The 23938-nt window shown below is 48.6% G+C and overlaps 1 protein-coding gene across 3 annotated transcripts in view; it reads right to left on the bottom strand.

Moving 5' to 3' along the window:
• The window catches only part of LOC119443125 (diacylglycerol kinase eta-like), a 307015-nt gene that overhangs the window by 265267 nt on the left and 17810 nt on the right, over window positions 1–23938 (bottom strand). The window contains exon 1 of one of the 3 annotated variants that reach the window (XM_049662588.1): window positions 11002–11251. The exons of the other annotated variants lie outside the window; for them this stretch is intronic. Coding sequence (XP_049518545.1) covers window positions 11002–11004 — 3 coding nt within the window. The 5' untranslated portion in view covers window positions 11005–11251. Of the gene's footprint in view, window positions 1–11001; window positions 11252–23938 lie in introns of those variants that run through there. 3 annotated transcript variants of the gene reach the window in all.

The following is a 23938-nucleotide window of genomic DNA, read 5'->3' as shown; positions in this document are numbered from 1 at the left end:
CACCGAATTTCTCTGTACACATTATAATTTTAGTAGGAAGCTCAATCCTGCGAAAGAGTTGGAACGTATACCAAAACATGCAACATATGGTCTAACTTGGAGCCTGAGAGAACGCGGTCGCGCAACGACAATCACGAAACGACCACGGTTGTTGGCGCCCCCCCCCCCCCCCCTTGGAAACTGTCTCCAAATTCAAACTCTCTTGCGTGTCTGTGCCGTAAACACCCTCACAGACCATGCCACCTGCCTCTTATGTCGAGCTAGAAAGCAGAGGAAAAGAATTTACTCCAGTGAAGAAGATAAAAGCACCGTCGAAACACGATTTAAATGGGCACTGAAGAGAGTAGATCAGCTTAGACTGATAAAGTTTTGTTGGAAAACTCTATTCACGTTGTCTTGCCACAACAGTTTGATTATTAGGGGAAAAAGTCACAGGCCTGCGCGGCACACGCAGCACAGTCACAGCGTAAGCTGGTTGAGCGGCGCAAGAGTAGCTCCAATTTCGGTACCACGCACAACAAGGTCTTCGCGGCAAAGTGTCTTCGCCTCGATTTTGACGAGAACGATCTGAACTGCCCGCCCGGCGTCGGCGGCGAGCTGCGGCTTGTAATGCTCTCTGCACATCAGTCTGCTGAGCCCGATGATGCCTGGTTGTAGCCGCGCATGTAGCTCTACGACTCGCTTCTTCAGCAGCGGTTCTTACCTTGCGAGGAGACGCCATAACGTGTACCGAAGAGGTACCGAGAATACGTAGCGCACATCTACCATCGGGATAGCGTTGATTGCGCGCCTCGTCTGAATCGCATCTCGTCGCACGCGGCTGTTGCAGGCACGTTAACTAGATGGCACCACCATACTGGCAGAGGCTCGGGTCGTCTTTCTTCTGCCTGATAGCAAGCGCTTGCGTGGCTCAGCGGTAAAGTATCCGACTCCCACGCAGCGGGCCTGGGCTCGATCCCCGCAGAGAGCAGGGTACTTTTTTTCGCATTTCCGGCGATAGCGGTTACGGGGCGGCGGCGGCATCATCGCGACCAGAAACAGCTCTTCGAAGGAGCCCATAACAACGCTGTAAAAATGAAGGCCAAAGGTTTACTTCTTGGTTACCGCGCCGAAGCCACAGCGCCGGCACGTCCGTGTGACGTCATTTCGATGTCTGCGGTCGTATTCGCGGGCGGTGGTGGCTGAGCAGAAGTTCCAGAAAATTGTGAAGTTCTGTATTAGGCTGCTTTACGATACAGTGTGGTCCGTATTCATACAGACAAAAAAATTAACCGGGCCCGAGGAGACGCCGTCAAAATCCATGACGTCACGAGAAATGGCGCGGCAATTTGAAGGTGGCGTCACCTTCTGTCTTAAGATTTTTCTGTCTTTCTTGGCTTCTTACGGCTCCTCGAGACTGTGTGTGTTTAAGTATCGTAGAGGGTCATTCACTATATATAGTACAGCTCAACTGAATGTTCAGACGACGCGTCCCGTGGTCCGGCGGCGCTATGGGACCCGAAGACAGGCCGTGAAAGGCGAGCGTTCTTTCGCAGCCACGCAGACCTTCGCAACCTCGTCCTTCCTCCAGCGGCGCTCTCATAACGACAAGCCCTTTCTTTGAGGGCCAGCGTCTAATTCATTTTCGGGTGCGCGCGCATTCGACGTCGTATATACACTATACATATTGTTGAGCAATCGCGCAGCATATATACGAAACATCTGCTGCGGGCCTGACACTTGGCGCAGAATACGCGCTTCTTTTTCCGTAATTCCCCAGTGCCCGTATATTCAGCTTTCCAGCGAGTTTCTCGCGCTTCCTCGGGTCTTCTCGAGTGATTAATAGCCGACTCCGATTGCAGTGCTGCCGGCATCGCGCACTGGACTGCCCGGAGCTCAGCCGCGTCGCACAGGAGGCCCCGAGAGAGAGAGCCTCTGGTCTAAACCGGCCTCGATTGCAGCACGCGCGCGAGTGTTGCAGCGGGTGCGTGCAAGATTTCGTCCGAGGCCTCGGCGGCTTGGTTTTCAGCTTGTGCAAGCGCCAGCCGCGAGAAGTCGTAGCTGGAAATGTGCTCGTGCGAAAGTCTCCGTGAAAGACTGCGTGTGTCTTGCGGTTACAAAAAAAAAATGCACCACTGACGCCGCCCAACGACGATGTCTGGTCAGAGAGAAAAGGGAAAGGCGGGGATGTTAGCCAATAGTGAGCTCGGTGGGCTATATATCCTACACTGCAAAGGTCAGAAAAAGTTATAGGGGAAGACAGTACATAGTTTAGGCATGGCTGATACGGCACACGAACTGCAATATTTACCACTGTCGCATGGATGGTTACTCAGTCCCTTTGACTGCAGAAAGCGCAGTAGCAAGGAAATATGAGCCACCTAACTGGAGCCAATAGCCGAAAGCTACAAGATGAGCAAACCCATTTCGTGTTCCTCGAAAAGTAAAACTAGCAGTTGACAAACCGCTGATTGAGATACGTTCTTTATTGTTACTGTCCAGCGCCTCTACAACGAACGCCTCCACAATGAAATGGCCTGTATAACGAATTATTTAGAAGGCCTCAAGACCTTCGTTATAAATGCAATCGACTATTGTTTCTCTTTCTCTCTTGTCCCTATAAGGAACATACTGAGTCGCTTCTTTGGGTAATTATGCTCCATTCAGCCGCGCAGCCTCACGAGTGAATTGTGGTACTTCGTCCAACTTGCCGGTTTCTGCCCAACTTATTCGGTGAATGAGCCGGTCGTGCCGGTCGCGTATAGGCACAGTGGCTACAGCCTTTTAGCTTCTGCGCACGAGGTTGCGTGTCCTATTCCTGTGCAAACGTTGACAGCACCAGCATTGTGACAGGGGCGGAATGCATATCGCTCCCGTACCTAAGGTTTCGGTGTATGATACAAACGCCAGGCATACATATAGACAAAGGGGCCAACCAGCACCTTTCCAATTCTCCCAAAGCTCAGCTGCACTGACATAAAACCGCACTAGTTATCGACAATTATCAGTCACGAGAGAGGGGTGAACAAACACAGCGCCGTGTTCATGCTTTTGCGCACGTCGTCGGACCTCGAAACCAGGATATCGAACCGGAACTGAACAGTAAATATAAAACCGGGGAAAAATACGGTTTTGCTCGAACCGGAACTGAGCCGAAACGTTACGATGTTTGTCATTCCGGAGTGAAACAGAAAGAATGACGGTTTTTGGTACAGGTTGGCCACCTTTTCTGGAGCATTTCATCCATACATTACCTGCACTTGCGGCTCAACTATGCTACCCCATTTGCACTAATACACACCATCTTCCCATGGATTTTAAAAGCAGCAGCACCCTAAGTACGGTTTTCAGCGTATTGCGTCATGGGGCGGAGATAGGTGTCTTATTAACGCAACGGTATTTGCATCGCATCCGACGCGCGGACTCGCCGGACCGTGATGCGTGCAAAGTACCCGAGACAGTGGAACACATATACTTGTTACTTGTCACTATAGTACGACTGTGAACGGCATGCACCGATCTCTTCGTTAGCGCCAATTAACAACAGGCCGTTCAGATAAATAGGGTTACTGGGCCATCGACTGGACAGAAAAATGAAGAGAGCCATCGAGGCTCTCTTAAAATATTTAGTTAACAGAGATTCAAGGCTGTGAACGAGCACTCCGAACATGAACGTGTATATAATCGCGTCCTACTGCCTGTCCTATAGTCATTACTCTAGCTGAGTACCCCATTTTCCTCCTCTTCCTTTTTCCCTCCAAGCATAGTAGCACACTGGAGGACTATCTGCGTTTCCTCAATGTATTCTACTCTATCTCTCACCCTCCCTAAATAAAGCTTGGCTTCACATGAACTCCAGCATTGGTGTTTGATCTACATAATTCTTTTGAAACTACGCGCGGCCTGACGAACAAACAGGCGTAATCTTTCAGTGCAGCTTAGCAGTAGCGTCGAGTTTTTGTACAAAACAAGTTCATGCTGTTTTCCTGTATTTATTCTTCGATTATGCAAATGAACTTGAACCGGAACTGAACCGTTTTCAGTGAACCAAAACGAAAGCCGGAATGAAAATACTTTCGGTTCGACACACTGCTCGAAACCGATCAAGATTTAGACAAATGACGTTGCAGATCGAGCGGTTGGCAAGTGAAGCGCTTCAATGTGCTGGTGCTGACGGTATGCTGGCACCATTTTTTTTTTTTTCGCGCTTCTTGCGCCACGCACCCGACAAGCTCGTAGCTGAAATTCAAACCGCTTCGCCATCGGGGCCGTCGCGATTCGTGCTTAAGCCTCGATTATTAGCACGCTACTTGGTCCTTAGCGCACATCAGTCACAACGCCCCCACTCACACTGTGGGGCTATGCGTCAATTACGCCCTGCGCGTGGGTCAAGTGCTTAATGTGGACATTAGACACTGTAGAGCTAGTACAATTTCTGCATGGCTGAGCACACGGCGGGTTGGCCTCGCGGAAAGAGTCGTTCGGTTAAACGGCCGCTGCAGCTGTGGGACGCGGAGCCACACGGGGTACAAGTCCAAGATCGGGAATTTGGTAAAGTGGGACTGAGTCCGGTTGGCCGCCATGCACTGAGGGAAGGCGAAAGTGGGAGCAACAGAAAGGACAGTCGAGAGCTGATATACGCTGTCGCCGTCTAACGAAAATGAAATTTTAGAAAAAGGAAACGAAAAAAAAATAAAGGAAGAAATGGGGTGGGTGGCATGCCATTAGTTGAGTTCCATTTTAAGACACGTCTAGAATTGATGAATACTTACATAATATTAATCCAGAAAACCAAATGAGACGGTATACCTATACTTAACCATTAGCGCCCTCTCTGTGTTGTACGAAATATTCACTTAGGTAATTCCTTATCGAATCAGAGTAACTCTTGAATTCATACAACTCAAGAATATTCAAGAAGGAATCACATCCGTGCCATCAATCGGGTTATTCAAAAACTGGTTTAGTATAAGCCACCCCTCTGTAAGGACTTGACGGATTATGAAAGAGGTAATTTTATCTATTCATCTATAGACGGCATGTGTGCGTTATTTTACGTATCTAGTACACTGTTTAAAGTAATTGGTACAGGGTGTAATAGTGGATTTCTAATACCGCAATGAAATTAAAATAAATATATGGAAAAGCAAACGAAAATCAGTACAAGCACAAATTGTCCGAAAACGTCATCTAGTGCAGGCACAAAAAGCCCTCCACTTACTTTTTTTTTTTGTAATTTGTACTCGTTGACATGTAACAAAAGCCAAAAAATGCAAACAAACGCCAATAAGAATAAGACGAATAAGACTTTAGTGCATGCAGTTATGTGACTGAACTTTATGTGCCGTTTTTCGGAGTTGAATTTCAGTATTAGTGTGGTATTAGTGTACTTATGTGGCTGGACTTTGTGTTATTGTGATTTGGAGTCGACATTTAATTTTAAAGCGTGTATGGGTTAATTCTTTTTTTTTCCATATCTCTATGTGAAAAGGAGTAGCCGGCTCCAATTAAAGGTGTCAACATCTCCTACATACTATATAATAAAAAAGGCCAACAAATAAGACCGAAAGAAACTATTATTCACAACGCGCTGCTTGGTGCCGACATTATGAAGGCATGCGCTTAAAGCTGCAGCTCGAAATACCCAGCACAAAGTGGAGAGGCCACCCTTGCAACGACCGGGTTGGCCCACATCGATCCTAGCCGCCGGCGGGGGGGTCCTGTAATGCCAGCCTCTCCAGCGCTTAATCCGCGCATTTTTTTTTTTTTTTTTTCTAAAGAGCCTCCGGCCTGGTTTCATCAACTCATTGTGTAGACTGCGCGCGCTCTGCCTCGAGCTGAACCCTGGCCCAAGGTTCACGGCGCAAAGCGCCGCCCGCCGGCCTGCAGCACGCCCGTACACCTCCAGGGCAGGCACAGAAACAGTGGCGTAGCCAGCGGGTGACACACCGGGCACCCACCTTGGAAATTTCGATTCATGGGGCTTGCCCCTCCCTCTACGTAGCCCTTCCCGCACCCGGTCTGTCAAGAACGTGCATCCGCGAGCTCAAGGACATCGTATCCAGCTGATACGTTTGATCGAAATCACCACGAGAAGAAAACTGCATCCGGAGACGGCAATCGCGGAGATTTCGAGAGAAAAAGAAACAAACGGCACTCCGCGACATACTGCTGCATGACACAGCTCCCCCCCCCCCCCCCCCCACCTCTATTCTTTCAGCCAATCGCAGCGTCCCGATTCTGAAACGTGCGGCGTCTACGGTGAGTTTCGCAATTAGTAGGATTGAATCGCTCCGGCTTTGATTGCATTGCACAGCCATTGCGACGCTCTGTCCGCATGAAAACCGCCGACGTTTGGTCTGGCAATCTGGGCACAGAGTTGGCGATGTCAACGAATCGCCCTCCCCCGCAGTTGCCATCAAGGCCAGCAGAGTGTCACGCAACAGCCGCGGAGAACAAATAATGTGAAAGGCCGAACGGAAAGCGCTCTGACCGGAGGTTGTTTTTGCAAGCGCTCCCCTCGCAAGAGAAGGGGGGCTCTGACAGGACGGGCAACAGTGGTGCGGAGCAAGCCCTGTTCCCGACACCTTTCAGCGCCTCGGGCGACACGTGCCCTATGGCGAGGCAAGCCACCCGCCCTCCCTTGTGTCTGCGCTCTGATTGAACTACTGCACCTGTAGGAGGGAGCAGCGGACAACTTTCTGTAGCAATGAAGCTATACAGCTACACCGTGTGTCCCAGCGAACGCGCGGCCAAGCTGTTAACAAACAAAATTGACTCGCCAACCCGGCCCTACGAAAGTGGTTGTCCTGCGAAGCTGTTGGAAACCACCACGATAACTGCTGAAGAGGGGGGGGGGGGGGGGGGTATGCAATGCTTTATCGCTTTAGAGTGATGGTAGCAATGCTATTTCAGAGTAACGGTATACAGTAATTGGAGTAATGATAATATTGAAAGCACGCCGCCACCAATAGCAGTGCTGCGACAACTTTGAAATCAGTTGCTATATAGACTGGTTATTTTATATACGAAAGGCTAGGGACGTCACGCCCCACGTCGCAAGCTGCCGTCGCCGCGGCAGCTTGCGCAACAGTAATCTTTACCGGGAGACGTATGCGGTGAGCGCTACGTGCTTCGCATTGTTATCAGGAGCGACTTATCGATTGTGTGGTTCGAATGCATGTTTTTGAGCTTGTTCTTTATTTACTGTTCTGTATGTTGTATGCGTGATTACAAAGAATGCATGCACTGTTCACTTCACTTTTCTGAGTGTTTGTAGCCTCTGCCTTACGGGGGTATGAACCACTGTTCTGCCATAATCTGCCGCCGGGATCGGCCCACCATTGTTTTCTGTCGACGTGACGCCACGAAAAAATCCCGCGATCCTAGCCATAGACGGCTTCGCTATAAGAAAAGAGGGAGTACGAGATACGACAATGGGACTCAACGGTGTTTTGTTAAGCAGTCGGAATGCGCAAACTGGTGAATCGTTCTGTTATCATTGATTCGCAAATTAGTCAGAATGAATTGCCAAATGTTTAATTACTTGCATATTTTTCGTAAGCTCACAGCAGTTCTGATGAAAGCGCACAGGCGCATTTGTTCTTTTTGAGTGCGCAATAAAAGCCCGTGAGGTGTAGTAGTCCGCGCGCCGAGAGCAGTGTTGCTTTTTTTTTTTCATCATTTCATTGTTAGTTTTTTTATTGTTGCTTGTAACATTTTATTGTTGCTTCCACGTGATAATCAGAATGAATGATAATTTATATGCAGTTTGTTTATAGGCGCCACTATTTCGAGTTGTCTGCGGGGAGTTCTTAAAGTCGCCTGGCTGGAGAAATATGCTGTATGAGTCAGGGGATCACGCGAGAAAACGAAATACTCAACGGAAAATTAATTTGACACCATCACAAAGTACCACCGCTTAATCCATAGTCTGCCTGCACTGGTGTGGAAAAAAATTGGAGGACGCGTTATCGGGCCCCGTTCGCATCGCATTTTTATTTCAGTGGACTTCACTGCAACACAGAACGTGGGAAAGCCAGCTTACAAACACCAAGCTTACACCGATCCCCTTAAAGTCGACTTCACTTTTAAACAGAAATACATTGCTTGGAAGACGTTTTTCCAGGGGCAATATAAGTCGTTTTATATTAAAATGTGAAGGCGCTAGCACCTTTTATTATTTTATTAAATTAAATTATGGGGTTTTACGTGCCAAAACCACTTTCTGATTATGAGGCACGCCGTAGTGGGGGACTCCGGAAATTTTGACCACCTGGGGTTCTTTAACGTGCACCTAAATCTAAGTACACGGGTGTTTTCGCATTTCACCCCCATCGAAATGCGGCCGCCGTGGCCGGGATTCGATCCCGCGACCTCGTGCTCAGCAGCCCAACACTTTATTATTTTATTAATTGTTTGCTATTGCCCCGACGGGCGCACATGTCCAAAACGCGAGCGCCATCGGGATAGCATTTTCGCAAGTAAACTACCCGAGCGCGCCGCTGTTGGTATGGTATAAATGCTGGAAAAGGGGTTTGTGTTCAAGTTTCTGTTATTCTGTTACGAGTTTCCTCGCAACAGAATTATGTTTTCTCGTACATTCAAATTACAATCCGACGCCACCATGTCTGTAGGTTGTGGTTAAGTCGTACTTTGCCATTCTTCTGACGGATTTCATTGTGAGAAATTCAATTTTTGTTCACCAAAACCTTGCACCACGTGGAGGCCCTGCGCGGTTGGGGATGTTTTTTTTTTTTTTTCCGCCACGGACGCCGACATCCACGCCAGCCCCGACGCCCGCTTTCCTGCGACACGGGGCCCTTAACGCTATCGCGCTAAAATGATGGCGGATAGGTTGTCACGATGGGGGAGTTCGTTCCATCCCGTGAGTCTCGTGGGTCGACTGGGCCTGCCTACACTTGGGGCGGGCAGTGTAGTGGCCCGCAAGAAAACCACGAGGCTTCTACGGGCAAATGCGTAACTACATTAATCTGCTGAATCTCAGCACTGATTTCAACCTTGCACTAGAGACCTCTTCGCACATTTCCAGAACGACGTCTTCCTAATCTCGACTAGGATACCTTCTATACGCACGTACGTTAATCCATACTGCAATCCGTCTTCTTATATCTCCTAACGTTACGCGTATCATTTCCCGTTCACGCGCGTTGCTCCATCTCCAGCTTCTTTCCAAATTTTCCTGACGGCGGTTATAAGGGTTATATACAGCCTGCCTCAAATCGACGAATACCACTTCCAGGAGCGCTCGCGCTAAAAGGTCGACACGGCGGCTTTTCCGCGAACCCTCGGCACAAAAAGGAAACGACGGGGCGGTACACTCTTCCTTCTTCGCCCACCACGCTTTCCCTATCGTCGTTGCTAGCAAGAACCCGTTGGGAGTACGTGCCCGGAAGGGGCGCGTGCAGAAAAAGCTCAGCGGCGTCAGAAATCGACCTGCCATGCCAGCAGCCTCGCCCGTTGACGACCGCGAGTAGCAACCACTCGAAAAGAAGAAAAATAATTATAATAACAAAGATACTGCCGGTAGCGGACGCTGCGGCACCAGCATCGGTTAAAAGACGGAAGAAAGAGACGGCGGGGAGGAGGCGCGCGGTTTTGGCCCGGAGCTCGGCCGACGACACCGGCGACGTTTTCCGGAACTCCTGGCGGCGCGCCAAAGAGTGCACTGCGCCCGGCCGCGCACGAAACTTGGCCAGCGCCAGCCAGCCGCGAGCTGCTCTAAACTGTGCAGCGCTGTAGACACCGTGGTTTCAACAAGCGCACCGTGCGTTCACTTGAAACGCGCTACCGAACAACAAGATCGGCCGGAGAGGGATCGCACGACCCGTGGACAAGTGCGCCCACGTGTCGCGTGCGGTCCCTTTCCGCGCGCTCTTGTTGTTCGGTCGCGCGTTTCAACTTGTATACAGGACAGTCCACCGTTAAAGGGAACACTGGCGCTCGAGCTGAATGTGCTAAATGAAGCTGTGCCAATGCTTTGCACATACAAAGAAGACGCCAGAGCCGCCAGCCGGGAGTCATCTGCTGCAAAGCCGGGAGAGATTGCCAGAGCGAAAAGTGCTCTGTATACGCCCACGAGTTTCCTCTAGCAGTGGACCACACTGCATACGACCATCTATAGCCCCGACCCTCGCATGGACCCACATTTTGCAACATTTCATTTATCATTGTTGTCTTGCGCCGGTTGGCCGATCCCAGTGATAATGGCGGCGAATGACGAAGGGCGGCCATAAGAATGGAAGAATGAAATGGAAGGCTTAAATCGCGAGTCGGATTCGAAAGACACGCATGGTAGTTCGACGCCTTGGCTATCGGTCGCATCGCAAGTAGTAATAATTTATCCGATGCTTCCATTGCCAATATGACCCCGCACTATCAGGGATGCCGTGATCGACAGAGTTCCGGACTGCTCCATTGAAATACGCGAGAATTACACATTTGCACCGAAATTTTAGTAGACGTATACATACAATACGCGTTTCCATTCCGTCGTAGCCGGGAGTCGAACACGCGCCCTTCCCTGCTCGGCAGCAGGACGCCGATGCTGCGCAATCAGAGCGGGTGCATTTGCAACCGCTGAGGCTATCGCAGTCTGCGCAGCACTGTCGCTGGTGTTGTTCACGTATTACTGTCTGTTATTGCACACACGCCGATAAGGGTTCAATTAACGGCGCAAAGCTACACCTGTGTTGTTATTGCGACAAACCCGACTTTTCCCGACGTCCACATAAGTATCCGTACCCGAACGTTTCAATATCTGGCCTTTGTCGGCATGCGACCGCGGCCGGTGTCACGAATCCAAGATTCGACATCGCGCTCAACACAGCAGGACGAGCGGCCGCAAAGGCCCGGCTTTCCGAACGACACATAGCTAAGACTAAAAATAACCCAGCGCATTAAACATAACAGACGCCCGGCGAGGAAAGCGAGGACAGTGCCATATATCCAAACACATGACCACACCTAAGCAATCGCAAGTGCACGGTAAGAAGCACTCACCATGTTAGCGCCCTACACGATAGGCGAAGGTGGGCACGTACACAAAGCGGCCGCAACGCAGATGCCCAGCAGGGTGGTGGATAAAGGACCGCGCTGACAGCATCGCGAATTCGGTACTGATTAAACCGACGGCAATTTTCTAGCATCTGCTGCACTGCACGGTATTGGCTAGACAACGGAAGGTGAGTGCACTCGCCTCCTCCCCTTTCCGCTTCTTCCCCCAAGGCGTCTTCCGCTCTCTCTCCGCAGCTGCTGCCGTGTCCCCCGCTCTCTCAAGATACCGCTCGGCACGCGACGACGGAACAACCGGCGGCCGCCCGAGGAGTTTGCCACTGCACCTCTTCCGGTCGGCGCATAACGTGAACGCGCGGCGGTGATGTAAACAACGCAATGGCAAGGAGAGAAACAAGCCAGTCGCTCATTGATTTGTCCCGGTACGAGGGCGCTTCTGACGTGCAGATTTTCCATGAAGAGCCGCCGGTGCACTCCCACACCTCGTTCTTTCATTTTCATTCGTTCGTTCGTTTCTTCCGTCGGGCGGTCACGCAAAACTGCGCCATGTCTATAGAAAAGAGGTCGGGAAGGGAGGGGGGGGGGGGGGGGGGGGGGGGGCGTGTAACGCTAACTTTGTGCCTGCACGTTAAGCGGTGCTCAAGAATCGCATTACGTAAGGGTTCTTTTCCTACTGTTATATCCCTTTCCTGTCCTCCGTCGCAGCGAGTGGCCGCTACAGGCGATTGCGAAGAGACCTGACGAAATGCAACGAAATACGACAAGAATTCTCACGTAATAAGGCCCTTTGCGCTTCGGTGACAGGTGAACATCTGTGGATGTAGGCATTGAATATGTGTCACGGGCGATCGATTATATATAGAGAATAAGAGCTACACATAGATGCTAAACAATAGAGCTACAACTCCCTCCCACATTACATTTTCCACTGGAAAAAAACAGAAAACTGATGTTATACCATTTCAAACTGTTCTTGGCACAGGTATGCGTTCGTGGTGACAAAGCATAGTGTTTACACACCAAGCGGCCGTGAGTATAAGCCCGACTCGCAAGGCACCTACCAACCGTTTGCCACCGAAATCTGGTTTCGACTTCTTCGCTCACTCGCTTATTCCGCAGAGTGTCCTTGGACATCGAGCGGTGTTTCGCTTTCTTTACCTGCGTCACACACCGGGACCGTTTCTTCTCGCTGCGCGACAACACACTATGCAGCAACGTGGTGTTCCTTTAAGCTAAAGAAGCTACTGCGGAAAGACGTAGTATTGTCTCCCTTAAATGAGGTTTCACCGCGCTCGAATGTGAAAGCGATGAGGGGAGCAGGCCTTCGGATGCTTCGGAGAATTGTTCCGGTACGGCCTCTCCTCTACCGCTGACCATTACGGCGCTTCCGGCCATCGACGTGCGCGCACTACCTCGCGCGCAGCCGTTGACTATAACCGGGACGGCGCAACCACTAACAAACGCCCCTGTTAACTTCAAAACAGCAGTGACAGTTCAATTTCAGTGTAGGACGTTTTTCACTCGGACGGGCACTATCGTGGTTCGTGCGCCCACTGATTTCAATCGGTCCGGCTGATGGCTTCGTAATGATCACTGCACGTCGTGCAGTCTAATTTCTGTTACAAAATGTTGCTCTCGGTGCTGCCCGTCTTTCGTTCCTACCGAAGCCCTTCTGCGTAGCGAGTCTCGAAGAGGCGAGCGCGCAGTGTCTGTTCCCACCCCGGTTGCTGGAACTCTTCGCGGTGCAGAAGACAGCCAGTTTAGAGGGCACGGCACGGCACAGGCAGATAACGCTACAGCGGCGATCGACCTTGGCTACAAACGGCCCGAGTAACGCGACTTCGCACGAAGTGCGCGAGAACGTTTGCTTTACGTTTCGTCAACGGCGCACGCGCTCGCATGAATTGCAGTGCACACTTATCCTTTTCTCTCTCTCTCCTCTTCGCGCCAAGCAATGAAAACACATAGAAAGTTAACGAAGGCAGCAAGCAACGGATGGAGCACGACAGCGATTCAGCAACGTTTGTATAGCGCAGTGAAACAATTCGTTCGTCCCTATATGAATACTTGCTTCTGTACATTTGCATATAGATGAAGCGCCATGACGTAACAGAAGATATTGAAATTTCTATCGCGGTGAGCTCGCAAACGTAAGAGGCGGATGTCACATTTTCAGTTTCGACGGCGGCGCGAAGACAATAGAGCCGGTCACATCGCGCATCCCCCCCCCCCCCCCCCCGAAAAAAAAAAAAAGAAGAAGCGTGTCCATACTGTGATGTTGTTGTTCAAACGTTTATTAAAATAACCATAACAAGTTTCCGCCCTCAAGAACTGGATCCATCAGGGCGGTGGGAGGGATGAAGGAGGACGTCAGTTCAGATATCACTGACCATTTTTGAGTCTTGTAGAAGGGGGGTTAGGCTCTCGCTCACATTTCTAAACGAGGTCGGACTCACACACCTTCTGCTTACAAAACTAACTTCGTAGTACTGGGCACGAAAGGAGCACGTTCTGCCTCGCCATATTCGTTCGCCTTTGATGACGAGCAAATATCTCAGCAAGACATCGTTCGAGTTCTAGGCCTCTACACACCGATGCAGATGGTGGTGCAGCAACATGGTTTCGCAACACCACTCGGAAATGGCATCACACATACTCCACCTAATCCGCCGCATGTGCGCAGTGTGAACCGAGCTTTTCAATAGCGACGCGCGGTATACAAGCGAGAAAATACGCTGGCCGAACTGGGATCGTAAATTATTCCACACGACGACAAGCAAACTCATCGGTGTGACGTAGCTCATCCCTTTGCACTACGGCGCGTCACAGCCTGCGCGATCTGCCGGGAAGAACGCACGCAGCAAACACAGGACGACGCACATTAGCGATGCATTACGGTGGCGGACAGAATCGCATAAAGAGCTGTCACTTGAACGGATTGTCAACGGCTATATACTGGCACAGCAAACATGCCGGCGTACATATCGACGACTTTATGCTGCGTACTTTTTTCTTGCTGCTCGCTTTTCCATAATCGATTTCTCGATACGCAGCGGCACGACCGGTGACTGGACGGCTGTGCCGCGTGTCGCTTCTGCTGCAGGCGAGTTTATAAATCAAATTCTAAAGCACGCCTCTGCCGCTCAGAGCTGTCGCAGCAATCGCGCCGAGTCGTACTCATTCAACGTCGACGAAGCGATGCATCCACCACGCAACAAATTCCGCGATGAGCGGCGGGACTTTGTCAATAGAGCAAGCGACAGTTCGACAGCCTCTGTATAGAATACATAGCGTTAGAAAAAGCAAGAGCTGTCACCAACAAGCGAGCCGCTTCGCATGGAAAACTTGACACGATCCTGTTGTGTACCTCGGCGGAGCGACAGCCGCTGGGGAGAAATATATAAACAGAAGCGGTGACGCGTACATAATAAGACATCGCGGTCACTGAATATTTGTGAACCATGCAACTCAACTGCAAACTAGGTTGTTCGTATTGCCTGGACCATTGATGCCGCCTTCGTGTCATTTTTCCTTCGCAACAGCGAACAAGAGTCGTGGTTGTGAAAATAATAATAATGAGGTTCAACGTACGGAAACGGCACAGTAAGTCATGATGGACGCCGCAGCGAAGGGTTCGGGGTTAATCTGGACAGCCGGAGTTCTTTCACGTGCTCTCAAAAACCGCACACGGCGTCCCCCCCCCCCCCCCCCCCAAAGCTGAGAATGGAACCCGCAGCCTCGTACTCGGCAGTAGAATTATTATTATTATTATTATTATTATTATTATTATTATTATTATTATTATTATTATTATTATTATTATTATTATTATTATTATTATTATTATTATTATTCATTGGGTGTTTTTTTTTCTTCTTATATTCCCCTTGCAGTTTTTTCTTTTTATGTATGCGTGCGCCAAAAAAATTACAAAGGGGGTGGGCGTCTGATGAGTGAACGGATCGCAGTCCCTTGAACCAAGCCAACATATGTTTATCAATCAGTTAGACGCTGGTTTCAAACCAGCACTCAGACCTTAGAGTTGTTCCTGGGCACAGTAAATAATGATTGATTGATTGATTGATTGATTGATTGATTGATTGATTGATTGATTGATTGATATTCCCACAACGCGGCCACCCTCAGTATAGGTCACTCGGCGCTTTTATATAGGTGCGCGAAATATTGTCTTCATACGTTGCTCTTGTATTATTGGGGTCCCTATCAAAACGCCGAAAATCAAGAGGCCGAATTATGAAAAGGCCGAACGTCAGAACGCTGAAAAATTGAAATGCCGAAAAATTTAAATGCCTAAGAAACGAAATGCCGAAAGGACATAACGCCGAAAACCACGTGAAAAAGAAATGACGCGCTTTGCGACTACCACTCGTTCGTTTTCTGTCATATCACTTAATTTCCACTGACACGAGCCTGTTCAACGCGTTCTGCAAAGGCACCAGTATCAGTAGATTAAACTGATGTCAAATTTCGTATTTTTCTATCTGTCGTAAAGCTAGGCATATCAGTCGGACAGGACAGCTCTTATGGGTCAGCAGAAAAAAAACTGTGTTCTCCAGTGTTCACCAACATGATCCCCACCATGAAGAGGGAGCAAGCTAGAGTCAAAGATGACATCGAGGGAGTAATTACAGGCCAACCCCGTCGCTCACAAAGCAAGAAGCAAAAGTTACGCGAAAATCGTTTGGCAGCTGCTCTGGGCAACCGGGACAATGTCGACGTTCCAAGTTTTCTACGAGGAATTGCACACAACTTATCTGTCTGAAATGCAATAAACAAGGAATCGCTCTGCTATGCGATGAGATATGCAAAAGTATTTTTTTTTTCCTTCTTTGAAAGCTTGAACCATGCGAACGGAACCTTTCATGGCTATTAGAAAAGAGGGCGAAAGAGTGTGCACATAGTATAAGGCCGGCGAAACCTTTATCTTGTCGAGATACTTTATCTTCCACTATAGATAGGTGATGCCGTCATTTTGATGTTTCGATGTTTTGAGTTTCCGGAATTTTAAATTTCGGCGTTCGATAATTCGTCATTTTGATTTTCGGCGTTTTGAATGCCACCCGTATTATTGCTGTACTTTATATCCACATCCGCTCAAGCTACATGCGGATAGTGATTACAGCCTCCGGTCAAACGTTGGCAGCATCATAAAGGAAGTGCGCTTCAGCGAAGCCCCCAGGCATGCAGGCCGGCCGGAACCGATTGCGAAATGCCAAACAGTAGCCCCGGTGCGGCCCTAAACCATCGTTTGTTAGAGAAAACTCGCTAAGTGGTGATGTGGTCAGAAATTTGTCTTTTTTTATGTTTTATTTGTTTCCAGCCGGTCCTTATATTATTACAGCGAAGCTCTGTTTGCCTTCCACATTTCGAATGCTGGCTGCCGCTTTGAGGCCGAGTATACAACTTGGGCCACTGGATGTGTGCAACTGGCCCAGTGAATTGGGCGAATACACCAGAACAGGCATGTGCCGCTCGGTAGGTGACCGAACAGACAAGTAGAACGAGCGGAAAGACGTGAATTAGATGAAAACAAAAGCGCGGAGTGTGGAGAAAGAAGTAAGGAGACATTGTTGGTACACGCGCCATGTTTTGAAGGCACAACAAGATAGCTGGAACCACAGCGGGCACTGGGCTACATAGAGGCGAAGACGGAAGACACATATTCAGTAAACAAGTTTCGCTTATCACCGATTCCACGCTATATTCGCGGCAGTATATAGAGCCCACTGGCGATGCTGGGAAAGAGGTTGTGGGTTCGATCCCAGCGGCTGCATTCCTATAGAGGCAGAATGCAAGAAAGGCTCGTGTATTTAGATTTAGGTGCACGTTAAAGGACCTTATGTGGTAAAAGATTAATCCGGAGCACTCCACTACGGCATACCTCGTAACCTACGGTGCAGTTTGGAGACTCGACGTTTTTCATTATTTTTCATTCTGCAAATGCGCGCATTTACCAGACAGGCACATTTTTAATAGAGCGAACAGCGCGTTTAATAACGAGCCACACTTACCCAAGACGATCGAAGATTCAATACTATCCCGGTATGGCGACAGTAAGAAAGAATCGCAAGAGGTACGTGTTATTAACTCAATGGAAGTCCATTTATCGACCACGGCACAGGCATTCAATGCATGCCTTCTCTGGAAGGTCGGATGGTGAGCTTGACCGGCAGCGGGCGTTTTTCTTGTGGCGATCACTATAGTAACTTTCAATCCGGCCTGGGCCACTCAGCCATCCTCGTAATTATTCTCTTTCTTCAGTAAAGGTTTAGCGCGATTGAAGTGTGCCTTCGGACGCGACCTGTAGCTTCCACCGCGCTGAACGTTTTCAATCCCAGAGCGCCAACCTTGCACTGCCGCGTGCTTATTCCCATCGCATCATCCCCGGCCGGCCACGTTCAAAGCCCACGCGCCAGCGCCTCACTGTTTTACGCTCGCCCCTCACACACCTCCCCCTGCAGCGCGGCCACGCGGGCGATTTATCTTGAAAGTGACATCTTACCGCCGGCGTAAAAAGGATGAAAGAAAGTTTAGACGCTTTCTTAGTGGAATGAAATAATTCATTAACGTAGCAGTAAATAAATGCTGGAATATACATTCGCAATGTATGTTGCGTGCTAAGGCGTAATATAACTTGCTACTGATTTCCATTTAATTTCTTCATTCTGTGTTCAAGCGAGTAGAACAACGTGCCGCCGTTTATCACACATAATTGATTTCAAACTTTCAAGTGTTTTTAGATAAATACTAGGAACCAACGCGGATGCTGCAATATCTTGCAACGTTGGTAAATGGCATGTGGAACATAAAACAGAACGCAGAAAATTGTAATCCTTCAATGTATTGTTTCTTTCGAACGAAGTTCTGACACGTTCAATGGCATGGACCTCGTATTTTTTGCCTTGTATTAGTTTTTTTTTTTTCTGGCACTATATCGTGGGTTCGTTGGGAATTAGCGTGAACGATGTATGAAATTTTAACTTAAAGGAGTAAAGAAGGAGTCATAGCTGCGTTGTCTACACTATATATATATATATATATATATATATATATATATATATATATATATATATATATATATAGTAGTAAACTGGATTTTTCAATGGGCCACACGTATTTAGCAAAATGAAAAGCACAACTTTGCGGTTATCTTAGGTTTATTTACCCAACAGTTTCGGTAGGTGGACCGACCTTTTTAAAGGAAGATAACCGCAACGTTGTGCTTCTCATTTATATTATATATATATATATATATATATATATATATATATATATATATATATATATATATACCTTTTCATCGGGCGAGGAGGAAAGGGCGCGCGACGAGCCTTTCCTCCTCTCTGGCTTGTGCGAGCCGGCGCGGCGCGGCTTCAATGTGTTGCCGGTCGCGCGCTGCCGAACGATTTGTAAATGTTTTAGCTAGTTCTGAGTTCAATTTACGGGATGTCAGTTCTTACGAGGTCGTCGAACAACCACTGTGTAGCCTTTAGGTGCAGCAGTAGCTACAGTATCTGGAAATTTCTCTTGGATGTGCAAAAATGCGACGCGCATCATCACCCGCGGTGTGTGTATGTGTTGTGAACTATGTTGGATGCATCGGTTTTCACTCGACGAAGAGTTGTTGTAAAACATTTGCATCAGCCACCGGCATCGTTCTCGCGCATTTTAAGTCTAGTAGACTTCAAATCACTATGTCTACGTTAGCCTCCTGCAAGGCCGAAGACTTTACTCAACACAGCGAGCACGCACAATTGCTTCGTGCTTAGATCGGCATTTCCTTTTTGCCCTGTAAGGCACAATATACAAAGGGGATCGCATCAAGAGAATTCAACAGCTATTTGTAAGACACAATTTCCGTAAGATGGGTGAATCCGTCGTCGGTGACTTAACTTACGAGACTGAAAAAAAAAAAAAGTTAATATGTCCTCCTATTGCGGCAAAATAAAACAGAACACGGGATAACGACGCAATAAGACTTCGCATGGTAGTGCCGCATGCTTGGACCATTTGGACCATACGCTATATAGAACAAACAGATCTATAGCACAGCATTTAGTACTGCCTCGGACGCTCGCGCAGTCTGCAGCTGGTCGTTCGACCACTCGAAAAGTGCGATTCACACTGTACATTATGCGGTTATTATTAACCAAACTATTTTATTTGTGGGCGGAAACCTTGCCCAGCAAACAAGGCAGTCGCCCAATGTATCTACAGATAACAACTTGAACGCTTTTCAAAGTAAACAGCACTACTTATTCTCCAGCAGAACGGTACCCACGCTGTTAGGATCGTCAAATGTTTCGTAACTACTCGTTGCAGCTAAACCAGAGCTTAGAATTACAGTGCTGAGAATGCTGCAGTAAGGTAACATTCGTGAAACGAATTTTCTGAAATACCTAACTGTTATCCGGCGCTGATTGTAGGCTCAAACAAACGAGCACACCTCGCGCTGGGTGCTCCGTCCGCCCTAACGCCAGCAGAAACTCCAGTCCCTAAATTACTTCAGACTTAAATTCATTCACTACGGTTCACAGGATCATTCCCCACGTAGAAGACGTCATTTCATGCTAAATAGACCGCGCGAGTGCGAAAAAATCCACCACGAACTGCCGCCGAGCGGATACCATATAGCCTACACCACGGGCGTTCGCCCAAGCCAGCATGCCAACTGCCCATAGACGGCGCCACTGCGTACGCAATGGCGGCGCCCATGAAAAAACGGTATATATATAGACATACATACACACATGTACTTAACACCCCAGATGTTTACATTAAAATGACGCCAAATAAAGCACCTAAATATTCCTTGTTCCATGTGACACTATGGTTGCCCATAAACGTTACTCTTGCGGGTCACCTGCTTATAAATAATGGCGCTAGAGACGTTTCTAGCAGCAGTGTATTACGGAATTCTGAAAGCAAGTATAGATCAGCGTCTTTAAACTTGCACTCCCGCCAATTTTATTCACTCGAATTCTGTTATTCACTCGAATAATCTTATTCCGGTTTTAGCACGTAAAATGCCAGAATTTAAGATGAAGAAACCACGGGGCCGGGCTCGGACGGGCCAGCGCATGGCAGTAAGACAATGCCTTATAACATCCGTATTCCCGATCGATCGCTCTCCGGACTGTCACTCTCAGCGCGCAGTGATTGCACAGGCGCGCGGAAACGGACGCGACGAACGGTGCGACTCTCATCGAGTAGTTCCCGATGCGTGTCGGTATACACGTCGCGATTGACGTCACGCCACGCAGAAGTGTCCCCGAAATATATCGATAACACGGTGCACGGTCCCTGCTTAACTGAGAACAAGCTCTCTGACGGATTACGGCGCACTTGACCGCGTCGTTGCAATGGTTGCAGCGGGAGCCGAGTATATTTCCTCGCCGCGAGGCAGCTACAAGCAACGTGCCCCAAGGGAAGGCGGCCGTCAAGAGGCGACAGCGGTGAGAGGGGGGAAGGGGGGGGGATCATAAAGCGTTTCACCGCGCCGCTAAATTGACTCCGCGAAAAGGCCGGATCGCCGACGACGTGTGCCGCCAAGTTTGGCTCCGAGCGGGGGCGGCTGCATCGATGGCGCACGTCGTGCCGCCATGAAGCCAGCGGCTAAGTCTGAAGCCCGATTCCTCACCAGTAGATGAGCTCTCCCAGAGAACAAAGGACTTAATAATGAAACGGCAAAACATGAAAGTGTCAAACTCGAGAGATCAGATAGAATTCGCTGAACTGTCAAAACTGATCAACAAGTAAGGGATATCCGACATTATAACGTGAAAAAGATTGAGAAAGCAGTAAAATATGGACGCAGCATGAAATCAGTTAGAAGAAAACTAGGCATAGGACAAGGCAAAATGAATGCACTGAAAGATAGGCACGGTAATATCATCAGCAATTTCGATGACATAGTAAAAGCAGCAGAATAATTCTATACTGAGCTGTATAGTCCCCAGAGCAGCCAAGCTACTTCCATTCGAAGGAGTGATGAACAGGATACAGGGGCTCCTTCTATAACTAGCGATGAAGTTAGAAGACCCTTGAAAGACATGACCAGGGGAAAAGCTGCTGGAGAAGATGGAATAACAGTCAATTTAATCAAAGGTGGAGGAGATATCATGCTTGAAAAACTTGCGGCCCTTTATACGCAATGCCTCACGACTACAAGTGTACCAGAAAGCCGGAAGAACGCCAACATTATACTCATCCATAAGAAGGGAGACGTTAAAGAATTGAAGAATTATAGACCCATTAGCTTGCTTTCAGTATTGTATAAAATATTCACAAATTTCCAATAGAATCAGGGCAACACGTGACTTCAGTCAACCAAGAGAACACGCTGGCTTCAGGAAGGGATATTCTACGATGGATCATATCCATGTCATCAACCAGGTAATAGGAAATCTGCGTAGTACAATCAACCTCTCTATATGGCTTTCATAGATTATGAAAAAGCATTTGATTCAGTGGAGATACCAGCAGTCATAGAGGCATTACGTAACGAAGAAGTACAGGATGCATACGTGAATATAGTGGCAAATACCTACAAGGATTCCACAGCTACCTTGGTTCTCCACAAGAAAAGTAGAAAGTTACCTATCAAGAAAGGGGTCAGGCAAGGAGACATAATCTCTCCAATGCTACTGCATGCTTAGAAGTGTTCAAGCTCTTAGACTGGGAAGGCTTAGGAGTGAGAATCAACGGCAAAATATCTCAGCAACCTCTGGTTTGCAGATGACATTGTCCTATTCAGCAACAATGGGGACGAATTACAGCAAATGATTGAGGACCTTAACCGAGAAAGTGTAAGAGTGGGTATGCAGAAGACAAAAATAATGTTCAATAGCCTTGCAAGGGAACAAGAATTCAGGATCGCCAGCCAGCCTCTAGAGTCTGTAAAGGAGTACGCTTATCTAGGTCAATTAATCACAGGGGACCCTGATCATGAGAAAGAAATTTACAGAAGAATAAAATTGGGTTGGAGTGCATACGGCAGGCATTGCCAAATCCTGACCGGGAGCTTACCACTGTCGTTGAAAAGAAAAGTGTACAATCATTGCATTCTACCGGTGCTAACATATGGGGCAGAAACTTGGAGGTTAACAAAGAAGCTCGAGAACAAGTTAAGGACCGCACAAAGAGCGATGGAACGAAAAGTGTTAAGCCTAACGTTAAGCCTAACATCCTTTCGTTAAGAGACAGGAAGAGAGCAGTGTGGATCAGAGAAGAAACGGAGATAGCCGATATTCTAGTTGACATTAAGCGGAAAAAGTGGAGTTGGGCAGGCCATGTAATGCGTAGGATGGATAACCGGTGGACCATTAGAGTTACATAATGAATACCAAGAGAAGGGAAGCGCAGTCGAGGACGGCAGAAAACTAGGTGGAGTGACGAAGTTCGGAAATTCGCAGGCGCAGGTTGGAATTAGCTAGCGCAAGACAGGGGTAATTGGATATCGCAGGGCGAGGCCTTCGTCCTGTAGTGGACATAAATATAGGCTGATGATGATTCCTCACCTCTTGCAGTACTTTTCTTCATCCAGCGTCGCTCCACGTTATATTGGCGAGGCGTCAATTTCACTCCGTGGCGCGGTATGATTGAACGAACGGATGAATCGACGGCGGCACAAATGACTCTGACCACAACTGCGCAACATGACGCCCGCAATGACTGAACTACCAGTTGAAGCCGACTACAAGCAAATACTACGTCTGCAGAACGATGCCAATATTTACATGCGCTTATAGCACACGCCCTCGCAGTCATCATTACCGAGCACACTCGCTAACCACGCACACACTCCGGCCGCTCCGAACTCGTGCTCCGCCGCTATGGCACGCTCCGGTGCAGCAAAGCCAGCTTCCAGAGTGCGAAACGGTCTTCACGCACACCCGTTTGCTTCTTTCGCGTGCCACCTCGGCACAAATCTTTTTTCCTTCCCGCGTTTTGCCCATCACCGCGGCAAAGCCGAAACTCTTTCTCCTTTCGTGCTTCCTAAAGGTGCCGACCTTTTCGCAAGAACGCCAGCGCGGCCGCTTCGCTACAGGTGGCCGTGGCAGAAAGGTGTGGCAGACACGCACGCTTACGCCAGAGCTTACGCGAGGCCTCGTTACGGCAACGGACCTTCCCTTCTCAAACTCCGCAGTATCTGCTATGCCCATTTTCATCTCTGCGCATGCCTCGGAAATACGACGACGGTGCTCCGCAGCTGGCGCGTCTGACCCGAATCCAAGAATAACTTCTGTTTGCCTCCTAGTAGCGTATTTTGTTCGTTTACACCTATCTTTCTTTGCGTCGATTCCACTTCAGAGCAGCACCGCGCACCGTTTCTTCTGATTGGACGCAAATTCGCGAACAAAAGAGCTCGGAAGAGCCGCAATTTACAACCACTCGAGCAAGAAGAAGAAAAAAAAAAACGGGGGGGGGGGGGGGGGGTGTATTCGCAGTATTCATGAGTCTCGTTCGTAATCGTGAAAACGCTGCAAACTCGGCGCCGGCCTCGTTAAGCAGCAATTCGAAGAGACTGCCTCTCTATTTTTTCCTGCGCTGCTTTGCTCCCAAACGAACGCTCTTCAGTCGCAAATTACTTTGCTGCGGCTACATACAACGCAGCGGGACGTAAATGAAAGGAATTAAAATAGCTAGAATTGGTGTCGGTACGTATACTAAATGGGTGCACACCAAATTGGTGGAAAGCAAGCCGGAATAATTTATTGATAACCAAATGCAGAATAAGGGTTGCGTAAGAATTAGTTCACAAACATAAGCGAAAGTTTGTTTTAATGAACGAACCCTCGATTGTGAATTATGTGTGCATCCGTCCGCGCTGAGCAAAACGGTTCTTCCCCAGTGCAGGGTACACACCTCAAATCTCGCTGCCTTTCCCTTGAAACTTTTTTCT

This window comes from Dermacentor silvarum, chromosome 2 (genome assembly GCF_013339745.2).
Source record: "Dermacentor silvarum isolate Dsil-2018 chromosome 2, BIME_Dsil_1.4, whole genome shotgun sequence".
NCBI classification, from domain to species: domain Eukaryota; kingdom Metazoa; phylum Arthropoda; class Arachnida; order Ixodida; family Ixodidae; genus Dermacentor; species Dermacentor silvarum.
This window is presented reverse-complemented; position numbering and strand designations above follow the sequence as displayed.